Below are 18076 nucleotides of genomic sequence, written 5' to 3'. Positions count from 1 at the left end.
GCGTAAGTCAAAAGAGATGTGGAAAAGACCTTCAGGCAAGGGGAACAGCATCTGCTAAAGAGTTGCTGAGGTTAGGGTTGGCCTGGAGGAAAGGAAAAGCTGGATCATCAGTTTACATCAGTGAGTCCGGACTCTGAACCTGGTTGTCTGTGGGGAGGTTTTAAGTGGAGGAGAGAAATGATGTGGCTTAGGTAAGAAAGATGATTGGACTCTGGATGAAGTGTGACGGTTGAAAACCAAGACCAGGACATGGGCTAGTGACATTGTGCTAACTCGGGAGGATTGACGTTAGCCAACTGATGACAGTGTCAGTCAATCTGCAAATGAAAGAGAGAGGCTGAGTGGTGGAGGTGAAAATCAGCCCTGGGACTTACACTCAGGGCTCCTGTTTCCAAATGCAGTTCACGTCCCACGTCCCACGGTATCCACAGGGCTGGGTGTTGGTTCAGGTCCCCATTTGTGCAAAACACACTGTACAAAATGCAGGGGAAGGGGAGGAATGCGAACAAGCTTAACCTCATTTGTATGGTCAGTAACTTTTCATGATGTCATGGTTTCCAGCTCTGTGTTGGACTGGACGTTCAAGTGTTAAAGCTACAAGGGAGCAAGGGGAGAAGGGTGCAGAGACCTGTCACCAGCAGGAACATCCTGGGTGGGCCCCGGTGGGGAGCTGAAGTGGTTTGGGATTTGGACCTCCTTATCCTCGATGAGGCCCTAAATCAGCGTCTGGCTCATCGGGCTCCATTTTTGCTAGAACGAAGCGACTACACCCATCTGCTGCCCCACGGGCTGAAGCTTCCTTCTCTCTGCCCATCCCTCCGAACTGTGGGCGCTCCCACTCTGTGGCATGCTGTGTCTACCCTTACGCAAGGCTCTGGGGCCCACGGGCCCTCCCAGCCACAGATGGCCAGCAACGAGGTTCCACAAACTGTGTCTCTCCGGGGAGATGTTTCAGGGAAGTGGCCGTGGGCCAGCTGTTAGGCATGCCAGTTTGGATGGTCAAATAGGGAAACAGCCTAGCAGGAATGAGGTAAAGAATATGGGCCGAGGCCAGACCGAGTGTGAGAAGCAAACATGAGTCAGAAAAACAGCAGTAACTCAGAGCTGGAGAAGCACTGCCCAGACGAAACCACGTTACAACGACCTAAAAATAGCCACCCAGACCGTGGGGGCTGCCTCGCATGTGGCACTTGATTTTTGTGATTTTTTTTTCAGATTGCAGAATTGGAGGGCTGACCTGTAAGTGGGAAAATAAAGCTTTGCAGAGTAGTAATAACTGCAAATCTTTCATTTCCTTTGGAAAGCATGACTCACCTATAAATACAGTAGCTTGCTCCCTGCTCCCATATCTCTCACCCCTAAACACCTCACCTCGCTCGTTCTGAGGTCTTGGTGAGGAGCAGGAAAACAGAAACCTTCCTACAGCTCGCTCTGATTCACTCTTTTATGGAACAAATATCTCCCCTAACACGCGGCTGGTCTTGCTGGGAAAAGCCAAGTGATATCAAGCCTAGTGCCTCTAAGGGATTTGTGCTTATGAAAGGGGGAATGGGCTGTGCATTTTAAGAACACAGGATGGGGAGGGATGACATCTAGCAAATACAAGGAACCCCAGGAGTGCAGGGGAGGAAGCGGTTATGTCCGGCTGGGCGGTGTGGGAAGGGCTTCAGGACAGGTGGGTGTTGGATCCAGGCCGGAAAGGACTGGTGTGTTGCAGTGACAAAAGTGAGAGAAAGTGAGTAACAGCATGGTCCCAAGGCCAGGAGAGGACAGATCACTGTAAAGTGATGGTCAGCACCTTGCTGTCATCCAACCTACTAGTAACAGAGGCTAATCGGAAGTGGTCCTCAAACTGCCCACCCCCAGAGGCTGGCGGCCCGCAGGCTAAAGGTTAGACACAGTGTAGACAATGTGCGGTTTCATTGTTGCTACTTGTTTCTACAGCAGGGAGGGGAAGTGAGAGCTGCTAGTAACATGGCCAGAGAATTACGCTGGCGAAAGGCTGCCTTGACAATGGTGCTTAAAATGAATTGGAGCAGCAAGACATGGGAAGCAAAATAGAGGAAAATAACACACAAATAATAGTTGGAATATTCTTACCATGAGGTTGAATCCTCATGACCCATTCTTTGTCCGTGGTTATGTCATAGCTCCGGGGTTCCAGGTCTGGGAACTCAGAGCACCCTTTTCCTGGCGGCAGGTGGCCCAGGCTTCAGGACCCTCTTCTCTAAGAGTCCTAATAAGCGCATGAGTGCTCACACCTGCTCATCTTGTCCACCTGCGCAGACTGAAAGGTGATGATCCCTAGCTTCCAGTGCCCAGGCCTGGCTCTGCTTTCAGTACAGCTTACAGCCCCATTGGTGACCCACCCTGCTGTTGTGCACTGTGGCAGTATCATGATGCTACTGGCTACTGCAACAGCCCCAGCTGGCCTGCAAGGCCCCACCACTTTGCACTTGGTAGACCAGAAGTCTGCAGGTGCCACAGGTGTGTCTGCTAGTGGTTAAGGCATTGCATGCCGAGGACAGGTGTCAAGCAAATCTGCAGCTATCACCCAGCAGTGGGGGGAGTATTTGTAGAGTCACCCCTCAGTGGTCCTTCCTATGAAGCACGGGAGATCATTCCTTTGTCCTCTATTGTGCTCACTCAGCTAAGCTCCCACATAGAAGCCGCCCAGGGCCCTCTGGTATAGCAGTCCTCTAAATTTGTGCATCCATTTACATACACACTTACACATGTACTATATACATAGAGATATGTTACCTCCAGAATACATTAAAAACTGCCAGAGGGATGCACAGAGCTGAGTTCCCAGATCAGCTCCTATTTCCGCTCTTGTCTTGCGATGAATTCCTGCCCAGAGCCCCTGTTACTCTTTCCTGGGTATAAACACATGCACCGCATGTATTCCTGGGGCCATCTCCCTGCACCACAGCTGCACAACCTTGCATGTTGAGATCAGAACCCCAGCCCCCATTTTCCACACAAGTACTCCTTAGACGCTGGGTAAATTAATATATGAAATAAATATAAAGATACCACATAGCCCCCCTTCTTATCAGCATTTGGAGCTTGGGTCCCCCTATGCAGAAAGGAGACAGGCGAAAGCCAAGGAGCCAGGACAGGCCATGGCCCTCCTCACGCCCCCTGTGCAAACCTCAGCTTGTTCAACCAGAATGCCTGCTGCAGAAATTAGAAACAGTGCCAACCCGAAGAATGATACCTAGGCACCAGCAGGATGGAGGGCAGCCCGCATTGTGGAAGGGACGGAATAGGTTTTGTGGATTAATCAGCATTACGTGGGCAAATGAGAAAGAAAAATCAAGGACAAGTCTATGAATTTTGAGCCGTTGGACTGGTAAGATAAGATGGTGGTTGCCCTAAGAGAAGCAGAAAAATAATTTGGGGGTGTAAGTAAGAGAATCCACTTAAAATCCTAAATCTGAATCCCATTCTGGTTTAATTGGTTTAGGATATGTCCTGAGCATTCAGGTTTTAAAGCCCCCGTGACGATTCTAATCTTCAGCCATGGTTGAGAATCATTGAGTGAGATGAACTTCTGTTTGGACATTTAGACCTGGCCTTCCCAAGAGAGGGGGTTACAGTGGAGATCCAGGGAGCAAACCCGCTTAGTGGGATGAGGTTACTGAAGAGAGAGAGAGAGAGGGAAGTGGGGGAAGAGTGGAAAGGGAGAGAGGCATTGGAGGGGAGCGCTAGGGGGAGACAGAGAGAGTACAGTAGAAAGTGAATATGGGGGCATCCAAGGGGCATGAGGGGCAAGGGGTCAGCAAAATAGCAAAAATGATCAGATGGTAGAAAACCAAGAGGGTCCAGGAGTCATCTTTGTAGCTTAAAGCTGGTGGGTGTCTTCAAGGTGCCATTGCTCATGTGTGAGTGGGAGCTGTTTGTAGGAAAGCCTGGGAGGGGCGGTGAGCAGAGGGGTAGCAGGGGGATGCACTGCAAAGGCAGCAATGAGCTTAGTCCCTACCTTAAGGACTCACCAGGTCCCCCGCCGTTGTCAGGGACATGTCCATTGTAGGAAGTCTGCTAACTTGTTGAGTTTATTGACAAAACATGGATCCAGGTTTTCCTTGCCTTCTGGCCTCTGGTGCAACTGTAATCATCTCACATGCTTCTGTTGGAAGTTGGCATGAAAATACAGGGCCGGGGGCTCCTTTAATTCTATTATTCTGCTGGGCTAGGGACAAGCAGCATGAGTATTAGCACTTTAAGAATTGTATGCAGAAAGCCCACCAAACCCCTTGTTATCTACTAGTCCCAAACCCACAGACTTCCACTCTTGCTCTACTGATAAGACACAGAAATTATTACTTTTATGACAATCATTGGATGCTACATGATTTAGGAGGATAAAACGATAAAACATTAGTTTTTGGCTGCCAATCTGTGCCTGCCCAGCCTGACTCACATAGACCCACGTGGCAGACAGCTCTAGAAGGACATATAAAATCGTTCTCTGAAAGGAGGGACAGAATGATTGGCCTCTTCAAAGTGCTAATGAAGGGAGCAATAGATTGACTGGAATTTGGAAGGCTGTGGGTCCGTCTCCCGGGTTTCAGAGGCTGCGGTGTCCTTGGTGGATCAGGCAGCCGAGAGCCGTCCACAGCAGCACCCTCGAACAGCAGTTAAAGGGAACCAGACATGCTAACAGAACCTCCCCGAAAAGCCAATCCTGTAAAGATCTACAAACTTGCCATCTTCTTGGCCCTTGGGAAGCAGACGTGCACGACAGATAAGCTCCCTGTCCCATTCCAGGCTACGGAGAGAGAGTCCAATAAGCAACAAGGGTAAGCTCATGGTAAAGGAAGTGTGTAGCATACAAACCTCACTGAATGAGTGATACAGGAACTTCGGGAAATCTCTTCTAGAGAAATTGACTTTTAAGCTGAGACTTGAAGCATGAGTATGGTTCTGCCAGGCACAGGCCAAGGAGAAGTGTGTCTTGGGAAGTAAAAATGTATGAGGTGTTCCAAGCAGAGACAACAGCATGAGGGAAGGCCCAGAGCAGCAGAGCTCAACTCATTTAAGAAACAGAAAAGGATCCAATATGGATGGGCTGTAGATCTGGAGGCGGACAGGGGCACAGGGCAAGGCCAGGTAGGCTGGGTAAAGGAGCTTGAGTATTTTCCAAAGGCGTTGGTGGGGATCCCTTGGAGGCAGGAGAGTGCCATTTGCAGATTTCTCTATTGGAAAGATTACTGGATTACTTAGTAGCCTGTGGTATGAAAAGTGAATTGAAGGGTGCAAGAAAGCCCAGCAAGTAGACAAAACATCTTTCATCCCTTCGCCATGAAGGAAGCTGGAGTGGAGTGCAGCAGACAAACATTTAGATATGGTTTCATGGGACCCTGCTGGGGGCTGGGGAAGAGCTGACATTGACTAAGAAGATAGTGGCGAATTTCATTTTGGCCTCTGTCTTTCCTTCCTTCCTTCTTTCCTTCCTTCCTCTCTTCCTTCTGCCCTCCCCACCTCCTTCCTTCCTGCTCCTCCTCCTCCTCCTCCTCCTCTCTCTCTCTCCCACTACCTTTCAACATATGTTCCAACAAGCCATCAAAAAGTAATTCCAGGGGCGCTCTGCCTTCTGCTCAGGTCATGATCCCAGACTCCTGGGATCAAGTCCCATGTTGGGTTCCCTGCTCAGCAGAGAGTCTGCTTCTCTCTCTCCCTCTGCCCCTTGCCCCGCCCCCCATTCATGTGCATATGCTCGCTTGCTCTCTCCCTCTCTCTCTCAAATAAATAAATACATCTTTAAAAGAAAAAATAAAAAAAAGAAGTAATGCCTCTTCAGTATGAGCATCTCCCCAGGCCTCTCACTGGCTGCCCTTCATTAAATATTTGCCCTCTTGCCTGATAGCGTGTTTGTTTTCATTACTTTTCCGCTGACAGTTCACACACCTGTAACTTTCTTTGCACTTTCTCTGTGAAACTACAGACTTCACGAACTTACCTCAGGAACTTTCCTTTGTGGAACCTTATGCTGAAGGAAACAAAAATGAAGTAAATAAAGAGAAACTTTCCAGGCCTCTAGGGGAATGTCCTTATTTGCTGACTATCTTGTATAAATGGACATAGAAATTACGAGCCCTAATTTCTAGTATACAAAGTAAACAAAGTAAACTAATTAAAACGATCCATTTGGAGTGCATTCAGATCTCCTTGTTGACCCCAGATTCCTAGCCCCAGCTCTTTGGAGATTTGCTTTCTGTCCCTTAAACTTTCCTGGCCTATCATAAGAAGCAGACATGCAGAGGCAATGGAATGCACATCTCATAGAACTCCAGTGTTGGTCATAATGATAAGGTAGGGGAACAGAATTTCCACCCAAAATGTGCCTTTTTGACATGAAGAGTATTTTAGGCTCATTATTATTTTTTTATTGTGTTATGTTAGTCACCATACAGTACATCAGTAATTTTTGATAATGTGTTCCACGATTCACTGTTTGCATATAACACCCAGTGCTCCATGCAATACCTGCCCTCCTTAAAACCCAAAACCAGCTCACCCATCCCCCACCACCTCCCTTCTAAAACCCTCCATTTATTTCCCAAAGTCCATAGTCTCTCATGGTTCGTTAACTCCAATTTCTTCCCTTTATTTTTGCCTTCCCCGTGCTATTCCTTATGTTCCACAAATAAGTGAAACCATACGATAAGTGACTTTCTCTGTTTGACTGACTTCAATTAGCATAATCTCCTCCAGTCTCATTCATGTTGATGCACAAGTTGGGTATTCATCCTGGTGGCTGAGTAATAGTCCATTATTTTTAAGAAACAGAAGGCTCAGGAAGAGCCTTGGACCTTCCCTAATTGCCAAAAAGAATTTGGATAGGAGGTCTGCTCCAGGAACAGAGCTATTATCACCATAGATAAACACAGTGTAATATGAGCCAGGTGAGGTAGACCTAGCAAAGTCTATTGAAAGATTTTATTTCATTAATAATTAATTAACTTGGGGGGACAGAAGGAAAGGGAGAGAGAGGAAGAATCTCAGGCAAGCTCCATGCTTAGCATGGAGCCCAATGCAGGACTCACGACCCTGTGATCATGACCTGAGCCGAAATCAAGAGTCAGATGCTTAACAGAGCCGCCCAGGTGCTCTGAATATCTGTACATATGAAACAGTAAATCCCTATTCCCTCCTTCCCTCAAGCCCTGATAAACACCATTCTACTTTCTGTATCTATGAATTTGATGACTCTAGGTAGAATCAGACAATATGTTTGTGTGTGTGTGTGACTGGCTAATTTCATTTAACATAATATCCTCAAGGTTCATTCATGTTGTAGCATGTGTCAGAATTTCTTTCCTTTTTAAGGCTTAATAATTTTCCATTGCTTATGTATACCACATTTTATGTTTCTGTTCATGCATGAATGGACACTTGGGTGCTTCTGTGTTTTCACTATTGAGAATAGTGCTGCTATGAACACAGGTATACAAATAATCCCTTTGAGTTCTTGCTGTCAGTTCTTTTGGGTATAGATAGGGAAGTTGAATTGCTAGATCATATGGTAATTCTATATTTAATTTTTTGAGTAACTGCCACATTGTCTTCCATGGCAGTTAAACTGTTTGTTGTACCTCACAACAGTGCATAAGGGTTCCAATTTCTCCACAACCTCTCCAACACTTGATATTTTATTGATGGTGGCCATCCTAATGGGTATGAAGTGGTATCTAGTTATAGTTTTGATTTGAATTTCCCTAATAATAAGTGATGTTGAGTATCTTTTTATGTGTTTGTTGACCATTTGTATATCTTCTTTGGAAAGATGTCAGTTGGGTCTCGTCCATTTTTCATTGGGTTGTTTGGGTTTATTTCTTGCTGTTGTTGAGTTGGAGGAGTTCTTTGTATATTATGTACACTAATCCTCTATCAAGTATATGATTTGAGAATATTTTTCCCTTTCCATAGGTTTCCTTTTCAATTTATTAATTGTATCCTTGGAGAGATAGAGATGGCCCCTTAAATTTCATGCTTCTCTTGCCTCACCCCAGGCCTGACCCTCATATTAGTCCTTGCCTCTTCCACAAGCCTTTGACAAATCTGAAGTATCTGAAACAACCAAGAGTCACTTGGATTTTTGAAGTTAAGCTCAGAATTTTATTCTTCCCTCTGAACTCTTTTGATAACCTGAGGTATCCAAATTTGAATGCTGTTTCTGAAGCATGACCTAGCCTATCCTAATTATTACAAGAGATAAGGAGCCTCAAAGAAAGGTTGCTAGGACCCCTCTGTGCCATCCCTAAGAAGAGAGAAACTTTAGAACTCTGATTAAAGACTCACGATGGGCCAAGCTCTATTTTATTTTACATGTGTTAACTCTCTTAATCCTGACAACACCTTTACAATATGGATCCTGTTTGCTCTCCCCACTTTTCACATGAAGGCAGGGGACAGCAGGGCTGAATAAATCGCTGAAGGTAAGACAGCTAATAGGTTGCAGAACTCGGATCTGGATCACAGAAGGCTGGTTCCAGATTCTGTCCTCTTAACCAATTATAAACTATAGTTGATACATCATGTTTCTCATATTTAATTTTAAAAGTTATTTCAGATTTTGGCATCTTTCAGTGCAGTTGGTTTCCAACATACTGCATTTTTTGGGCTTTGCTTAGACATTGTGGCTCCTCTCCTAGCATTTCTTTTCCTTCTCTTGGCTACCAGAAATGACTTCTATTCTCTACTCACATGAGCAAAATCTGAGCCTCCTGTAAACCCTCCCTTCCTACTGAACACTCTGTCCATGGCTATATTCAGTAGCTGAAATCAGGGCCGACAGTTAAACCCCTCCTACCTCTAAAAGGCATATTGTAATAGAACAATAGTGGTCGATCTTGGTCCCTCCGACCCCAACAGATTTGGAGGGCTGATGAAAAGCTACACCTGACTCTAAGGTACAGAAAAGCAAACCCGCTTGTCTGGCTGAGAGTCAGCGAAGGATGCCGTCTGAGCAAGTTCAATGTCTCAGCAGGTCATACCTCTCAGGGAAAGGAAGAATTCGTGTCCTCACATACTCTCTTTGGCTGATGATGTGTTTGATGTCCTCCCATATTCTTTCACCAACACTGGATTCTAATGGATTAGGTAAAATAGCCAAGTCCAGCTTATGCAATAGGATGTGTCTTTGAATCAAGTCTATTTATCCAGAAAAGAATCACTTCTGTAGGTTTGTGGAGCACCTCAGCTGTTGACAAATGATCCCCATGGCTTCTTTTCATCTCCCTTGGCTCCAGAACCCCATTGATCTTGAGGATAAAATGGCTCCACCACCAACCCGCCCTGCCATCCTAATTATTGTGACTTGTCATTTTCTGCAGGGTCCTGTGGATCTACTCTGAGACGGGTACGTGGGTGTATCCTGTGTTAGCCAAACTCAGCCCGCTGGGTCTAACAGCCTTCTTCTCTCTCAGCTACATCTTTAGTGCTGGCATCTACCTACTTGGAGAGAAGCTCAACTACTGGAAATGGGGTCAGTTTATTTCTCTTTTACCTACAGAGGCATGCCTTCCTTACACTCTCTCCACCCCTCCTGGAAACAGAAGGAGAAACTAGTCCAAAACCAGAAGGCAGTAATGCTTAATGCCTTTGTCCAAAGGATTCAGACAGGTCCTACCAAAGTAGGCAGAGGGAAAGCCTGGGGGAACTTCGGATTTTCTCAAAGGACCCCATCAAATTATCTCCCCTCCTCCCCCAAACAATACCTCATTTAACTTCAAGGCTAAAAATAATCTTGCTTAGAGAGCTCAGGACCCAGAGAGCAAGGTGTCACCACCCCGAGCATGGGAAAAAAAAAAATGAACTTAGGTTCTTCCTCCCATAAGTGAGGGACGGGGGGATACAAATTGTTACATGTCGAGGTTTCCTTTTTTGAAGGATAAGGGTCCAGAGACCCTCTTTGTTCTCCCAACCTCAGCAGTGCCTTCCCAGCTGATGTCCCATCCTTCTGCTTTCAGGTTGCCTCTCAACCCTTAGTGAGACATTTACCAGATAAAATCACATCCTGTACTTGAGATGGGAATTCTCATTTAAACAGGCTCTTGGGCAAAGCGAATATGTCAGTAAGCTAAGCTTTCTAATTATAGGCAGCTGGAACCTTGTTGCTTCTTAAAAACAACAACAAACAAACAAACTAAACCAAAAAAACCTTAACTCAGCTGATTTTAAAATGGAAGATTTTATCTGTCTCCTTGCTTCTTCCACCAGCCCACCCCCAGAATCTTATTTTGTTGGAAAAGTAACCGTCCAAGAGTCAAGTTGCAAAACAATCATGATTTTCCCATCCCCAAAGGGAAAATACCTTTTCCCCAAAGGGAAAAGTACAGGAAGCATACCCTGATTTTGTCTGTAAGGAAGCAAGAGTCACATACCATCCCCCACACCACACGCCCACATGCCATTCTGTTCTATCAGAATAGAAATGGCACAAGTGGTATCTTCCACCCAATCTATAAACTGGTGAGAAAACATCAGCTCCTGTAAGCAAAAACAACACCACCACCAACAAACCCAACAACAGAAAAACCCACGACAATTTCATAAGAGTGTATATTTCTTTCTTTCTTTTTAAAAAAGATTTTATTTATTTAATTGACAGAAAGAGAAGAGATCACAAGTAGAGATCACAGGTAGGCAGAGAGGCAGGTGGGGGGGGGGGCGGGGGGAGCAGACTCCCCGCTGAGCAGAGAGCCTGATGCGATGCGGGGCTCGATCCCAGGACCCTGAGATCATGACCTGAGCCAAAGGCAGAGCTTTAACCCACTGAGCCACTCAGGCACCCCAAGAGTGTATATTTCTGAGAGGAAAATGAGACCTCGGAGAAATAAGCATGCCATTTGGCTTTTTCACATGTTTTCTACTCTTGGAGAATGTAACTGGTTGGGGAAATCTCAAAGACACTATCCTTGAAAGCAAACACTTAAAACATGGAATACTAAAATTTACTCCCAAAATCAGGATTCCAACTCACAGGAATCCAGAGAGGAGAAAAAAAAATGTGTTGACATTTCAGATGTGTTGACATCTAATTCTAACTAGTTTGGCTCCTTGAAGTTCTTGGTAAGGATTTTTGATGCCTTCCCCAAATCTATATGAAAATTTAAAAAACGAAGAAGAAAGGAAGAAACTAATCCATTTGAAATTTGCAGAGAAAAACCTGATTACTCAGAGCTTATGGAACAATAACTTTTTTAAACAATTGTCTGAATTATGATTAATTTCTAAGTTGTTACTCCACAGTGACTTTAAGATATCTGCTAAATTAAAAAATTTTTCACCAAATTTAATATTATTTTAAGCACAAAGTTCTTTTAAAGAAGCTTCATTGGTTAAGAGCTACATCCAATTTTTTGCTACAGTTAGGTCCCAATGAGCAAATAGGCTAGCATCTTCATGTGGACCCACACACATGCACATGTGGACATTGGGGTGAGTGGCAGTCACACACACAGGTGGCCATATGTCCCTGTCCTCTGTCTAGATTTTTAACTCCTTAAAGAATAGACTGGCCAAGGGGTGCCTGGGTGGCTCAGTGGGTTAAAGCCTCTGCATTCAGCTCAGGTCATGATCCCTGGGTCCTGGGATCAAGCCCCGCATTGGGCTCTCTGCTCGATAGGGAGCCTGCCTCCCCACCGCCTCCTCCCCACCTGCCTCTCTGCCTACTTGTGATCTCTATCTGTCAAATAAATAAATAAATTCTTTAAAAAAAACAAAAAAGAATAGACTGGGCCAAAAGTCCTATATAGCATCAGAATAGGATCATAAATGGGTTAAGTTCTAAATGGATCGTAATTACAAATGGTCTAGTAAGAATTAAAAGAGAAATTAGATCACTTAACATCCCAGTTGCTGTAAGCACTTTAAATTGCCTAAAACTAAACAGAGCTAAAAATGAGCACATTTTTCTGTGTCTTATTCTGCTTAGACTCTTTAAGCCTTCCCCAGTTTACAGATGAAAGTCCAGACTCTTGGAATGACACACGGGCGGCTCTGTGAACCAGTCCCGTGGCTTTTGCTCTTCATTGTCTAAATGCATGCATCAGCAGAACCACCAAATTACTTGTTTTCTTTCACACTGATGTTTGCCCTCCCCTCTGTGGGTTTTAGTGTCTCACAACGCCCCGTCTTTGCCTGTCTCACACCCACTTAATCATATCAACTCACCTCTTCCAGGAAGCCTTCTATGGTCTGCACGGAGATGGGTTTTTACACAACCCCTGAGTTCTTAAGGGTTATGAGTGTGTCTTATCCATCTTTGACTCTCCAAAGACTCTCCGTTGGTGTATCCAATGGATCAATCAATGCAGACAGAGGATGTCTAAGGACTCTTCCCTCTAGGCATTAAATGGGACTTGGTGCACAGGGCTTCTGGGGACAGCGGTCAAGGAGAGACTATAATGGTTGGAGATGCGAGTATTGGGCAGAGAGTTTAAGGAGCACAGATGACAGAGCTGTGGTATACTGGTTGGAGAGCTGTTGAAAACAGATGCACGTTAGGGCAGACAGTGCACAGGAGGGGTAAGGACCCTGGGATTGAAGTTTTAAAAACCAGGGTATGTCTCTCACCTGGCCACAAACCAACCATGTAAGCTGTGTCAAAACACTCCAACTTCTCAGGGATGGGAAAACCTCTAAGTCAGGTGACCACCCCTGCTAGTTTGCCTAGGACAGCCCCGGTGAATGCCTGCCACGAGAGTGTGCATGTGATTTAGCATTGTTGAGGTGTGGACGATCAATCGTGTGCTTCTTCTATCTCTGAGTTCCTCTCCAAATCTGTTCTGGGTCTGTGGAGACATGTAAGCAGCTGCGTCTTCTGTCCAAATCCAGGGCTAACCCTACTTTGTCACCTTCTTTACACACAAGATGACAGCACAATTCTAAGGAGAACTTTGGTGATGCCATGGGAGGCAGTGGTTGGGAGAAAAGTTCTGTGCCAGACTGCCTGGGCTCCTACCTTGGTCCTGCTATTGGTAGACCCATGACCCTGAGGAAGGCACTTAATATCCTTGTCTTCCAGCTTTCCTTGTGCGTCATGGAGACAGCACTTACACCCTCCTCCTGACATCGTGGAGGACCATAAAGGACTTGAGAAGTGTCAAGTGACCAAAACAGGGCCTGGCACATGGGATTCATCGCTGTTAAGCTCATTCTCCCTCCTCAAAAATCAGTCACCTTTCCTATGTGGGTATCCCATCCTGTCCTTCAATTGTATGCATCTGAATTGTATGCATCTATATGCGGCTGAAGGCGATGAAAAGCAACAGTTACATAGATGAAATATCAGTTAAGACCCATCTAATATGGAAGCATCTCTCTAGCAATAGTCCTTAACCTTTATTCCACATTATGAAGGCCCTGGGGAGTCTTAAAAATACTAATTCTCAGGTCCACCCCAGACCAATTAAATCCCTATCTATGGAGACGGGAACTTGGCACTGATATTTTTTTAAAGCTGTCCAGTTATTTTAATTTGTAGTTAGGGCCAAGAGCCACGATCTCAGAGCAGGGCTTCCCAAAACTTGTATGTGCTTCCAAATCTTGTTCAAATGAGGCTCTTGTTAAAATAGAAATTCTCATTCAGGAGATCTAAAGTACAGTGTGGGATTCCCTCCTTCTCATGTGTACAGCCGAAGATTCCAATGCTGCTGGTCTGCGGCAGTGATGGCCACACTCGCTGAATGTCTACAGACTTTCTACCTCCTCATGCGTCATGTCAGAGAAGAGAGAGAAGGGCAGTAGTAAGAGGTGATGCCAAGTCAAATGCGAACTTGGATAGCGGGTATTGTCCTTCAGGAGTACGCGGTTGTATGATCCGGCTCTGTACCAGGGAGACAAAGCTGTCAGGCCCTCAGGAAGGTCCTGCTGGTCCTCAAGAAGAAGCTGGGGCTCAAAAAGCTCTGGAGAGTTTCCAGAGAGCCATCATTCCTGACTTGTCACCGTGCCCCCCCTTCCCCGTGCCAGCTTTTATGTATCAGAGGACAGAGGGCTGGACAAGCACAGGGTCACATACAGGGGCCAGAGACCCACCAGAAAAGATTCAATTTCTATTTTGGGGGCATAGTTAGATGGAATGTAGATTTCAAACAATAGTAGAATCAGGCAAGGGGAAGCAGGCTCCGCAGATCATTATAAGCTTGGTCCACCATATCTGAGCACCTAGGGATGCCCCAGACATATTCCTTCCACCCTGATTGGGAAAAAAAAGGGCTGCCAAAGGATTCCAGGATAGGCCTCCTTGTCTGTTTGCCACTGGAGTACCGAATTTCCTTTCTTCCTTTCTTTCTTCCTTCCCTCCCTCACTCTCTTTCTTTCTTTCTTTCTTTCTTTCTTTCTTTCTTTCTTTACTTTCTTTCTTTCTCTTTCTCTCTTTCTCTCTTTTCCTTGATAAGACACAAGACTGCTGACAACAAAACATGAGTTCCTCAGGAAGAAAAACACAACCTAAAGGATCTATCAGGCACAAAAAGGAACTAAGTGCTCCCAGCTGGACGTGGCAGGGCCTCTTCTAGGTAGGTGTGGCTGGAGAGGCAATCAGCTTATCTCTGGCCCTTGACCCCTCTGCTAACATTCCCGTAACATTCCCGAGAGCCAGGTGCCAGGAGTCAGACTATCCTTTGTCAGGACCTGAGACCATAAATCCTTTCCCCCCTAAGGAGAGTTCAAAAGCTGAAAATTCAAGTCTAACCAAGTGACTTTGTGTCTATGGCTTCGAGAGAAAGACATTAAAACCTTCCTTTAATACTATTTTCTGTAGACCAGATTTTTTTAAGAGATATTTTATTGCTGAAAGCTAGAGGCCATCTTTGGTTTTAGCCATGAAGAAATATAAGTTTTTTCTGCCTTGCATATTGCCTCTGATCATTTCATAACAAGAGACTCTTATCAGGAGATAACTCCACGTGTATTTTGAAAGCATGGTACCACAGGAGCAGCATTGGTTAATAACAGAAATATATCTCCTTTTTGCCTTTCTTGTCCTAATTTCATCTCCCTCAGCTCGGAATCCATGTTGGATTATTGCTTCTCCTTCTTTCACTGCCTCTTTTTCCCACAAGGAATTCTCCAGCCAGAACCTCAGCTCCATCTCCTTCATGCTACGTCTGCACTGAAACTTTTACTCATTCATGTTCAAACCTCATTCTTATAACACCTCCTATCTCCCCAACCATCTGCCTTCTCACCCTTTTCCAAGCCAACCCACGGAAACTAGGCAAATGCTCTTCAAATTTTCAGTTCAAAGTCTAGCAGCACTAGTTTTGTGATTGTAGACACATAGGTGTAAATCTTAGTGAATATAATGTTTTTACTTACTCTGTTTTCTGACTATTGGAATAATAAGGAATATAATTGTATATGGTATCCATAGTGATGTTAATTTTTTTTTTTTTTTTTTTTGCTATGACAGCAGAAAACTTTTGGATCTTGCATAAGACAAACATTAAATGTTTGGCCTGGGATATCTCTATTCCTTGGTACTATCTAACAGAGGATAAAGAAAGGACTAAAATGAATCAGGGTTGGGCTTAGCTTCCTAACTGCCAACTAGGAGGCATTCCACTGGAAAAATTATCCTTCCATGAAGGAAAGAAGGATAACAAACAACATTATTTCCCAATCAGAATATGAAATCCATGTTATGGACTTTGTTTGAGTAAGATAATACAACCTATTACTAAGTCAACAGCTCCCTAATCTCCAGCCATGTATTGTGGAATCAGAGTCAGAGATAAATTCTGAAGACTCAGAGAAGCCTAGAGACTGCTCAGCTGCAGGAGAATTCAGGAATAAGGACCCACCTTCCACCTGCTATGAACAAAAAGAAAAACATGATTTCTGTGATGTTCACACACATAAATCGCTACAGAAGAGATAACTGTTGGAAGCCGTCCCGAGACATATTTTGGGACGATGCCTTCTTTAGTGTATTTGCAGGTCTATGTCAATGTCTTAGTGCTCTGAATAGCTTCTTAGTGTTGGATGTGGGACACTCTGATCCCTGGAAGGAGCCACCTGCTTTCCTCCCACAAAAGAACTTCTGGCCATCACTTCTCCTGGGCTTGTTCTCGCTAAGCCTTCAGTATCTGTTTTATTTCATCCATGGAGAAGGAATCTCCAATCCTGGCCACCTGGGGTTGGAGCAGTGTGCTTATTATTACAGTTAAACTCGAATGGCTGGGGTTGGTAAGAGGGTTTTAGAAGCCTTCAGAGGGACCGCAGGGGCAACAAAGTTGAGAAGTTTATGTTGCCCAAGCTCTTGAACATGAAGGAATTAATGTGTCACTCAGCTGACAAAGGATTTATTACAGGCAAAGAGTATATGCTTCAGAAAAGAGAAGGTTCTGAGTTTGTACTTGGAGACCTAACATACAGAAGACCTGCTGGGGCAGGAGAGAGTCTACATCAAAAAATGAGTGAGAGCATAAATGAAAACGACATAAAGCTGCGTAGCTTAGGAAGGCTTCCCTAGAGTGACTGAGGATATCTGGATTGATGAGCAGAAGAAGAAGAAGAGAGAGCACTGTACTTAGAAATGTTGAGAGGCATTAATATAGGATGGCCCCAAGGGCTGTGTGATTAGGAGTTGGCTGTCCTAGAAAATCAGTGTGATGAGGGAGACTTCAAGTCATCAGTCACTATCACCTCGGAGAGGGCAATTCTAGCAAAATAAAATTAGGAGAAGGCATTTAAGGACACAACTGATGGACTGGGGCCGGACTTGAAGGGTAAAGCATGGAAGTAGAAGCATGAGGTTTCTATGGCACCGAGTCAGGACTAAAGGGCTGTGGAATGGGCAAGGAGAGGCTGAGTTGAGAAAAGTTTTCAAAGTAGGATTGACAACACTTACGACAGGTGGGAAGGATAATGCGTTAACAGAGTGTTAGGAACTTCAGAGTGTATGCAAAGATTTATGATCAATAAATAGAGCGGTACCAACTTGTTGTTGAATGGAAGTCATTCTAGCAATGTAGGGCTATAATTTTAGCAGAAGAAAGCCTTTCCAGTTAGCTCACTAATATCCAATCCATATGCCAGTACTCCTCCATGCAGGCCGTTCAGTTGATTTTGAGAGAGGTCATGGAATGAACCCTAATAAGGTGAATCTCCACTTTTCTATTTCCTCTCTAATTTGAGGTCTCTTCATCTGCATTTGCACAATCTTAGAGTTTGTCGATGGATTGTGTGCAGCCTGTAAACACTTGGCCAAGAGCAACCTCGATCAGTGGCTCACATTTGACCTACAGAACCCTGTGAAGGCAAATGACACCATTGGTCAACAGGTTAGCTATGAGCCAAGCACCAGTGGGGACAAGAGAGCTGCTTCTTGTCCTTTCCATAGAGGTGGAAGGTTTTCAGAACTCCACAAAGTACATCTTCTTGCCTAAGTGGCTAAGTGTCCTTGCCTTTCCACTGTCCCAGGTCAGGGGGAATGTCTACCCACACAAGAATACTCATTAGGGAAACCCTGAAGTCTGATATCTCTATTCTTCATCATACAGGTGACATGATGAAGCCAAGGAAGAAGAGGAAGTGATCCCAGGCAGTTTTCAAAGAACAAAGGAGGAAGAAAACATGAGAATTTCGTTTCTTTTCTTTCCTTTGCTTTTTTTTTTCTTTTCCTTTCTTTCCTTTTCTTTCCTTTTCTTTTTGGATTGAGGGAGGTGGTGGAGCAACATAGGAAGGTAGAAAGGACAGTGAATGATATTTAAATTGAATAAGAATGTTTATGAAGGTAGCTTAATGTGGGGACTCTGTTTTTTTGCAAGTTTACTGGACATGCCAAAAACAACAACTGCTGTCTCAGAATCTGTTACCTTTATCTGGCCTCTGTGGTCAAAAATCTGCCAAAGTCCAACGAAATTCACATAAACTCAACATTAGAGAATGTTGAGAGAGAGAAAGGGATTTGGCATCACCAAAACTCTTCACCATATGGAAGAGGATGTTGAGGACCTAGCTGAGAAGTAATCTGCACGAGGGCCAAAGAGCTAGTATCACAACTAAGGTGATGGCATTTGTCCCCCAGATCTTCTAACTCCCAGTCCTGTGCCATTTT

At 44.7% G+C, this 18076-nt stretch overlaps 1 protein-coding gene across 2 annotated transcripts in view; it reads left to right on the top strand.

Annotated features, from left to right (window-relative positions):
- LOC123941186 (androgen dependent TFPI regulating protein) overlaps nt 1-17838 on the top strand; it is a 61100-nt gene extending 43262 nt beyond the window's left edge. The window contains exons 5-7 of one of the 2 annotated variants that reach the window (XM_046004102.1): nt 9345-9370; nt 9438-9496; nt 17520-17548. In XM_046004102.1, the coding sequence (XP_045860058.1) occupies nt 9345-9370; nt 9438-9496; nt 17520-17528 (94 nt within the window). In that variant the 3' untranslated portion in view covers nt 17529-17548. Of the gene's footprint in view, nt 1-9344; nt 9497-17519 lie in introns of both variants that reach the window. The other variant, XM_046004101.1, reaches the window with a different exon arrangement.
- The last annotated feature ends 238 nt before the right edge of the window (nt 17839-18076 follow it).

This window comes from Meles meles, chromosome 5 (genome assembly GCF_922984935.1).
Source record: "Meles meles chromosome 5, mMelMel3.1 paternal haplotype, whole genome shotgun sequence".
Classification (NCBI taxonomy): domain Eukaryota; kingdom Metazoa; phylum Chordata; class Mammalia; order Carnivora; family Mustelidae; genus Meles; species Meles meles.
This window is presented reverse-complemented; position numbering and strand designations above follow the sequence as displayed.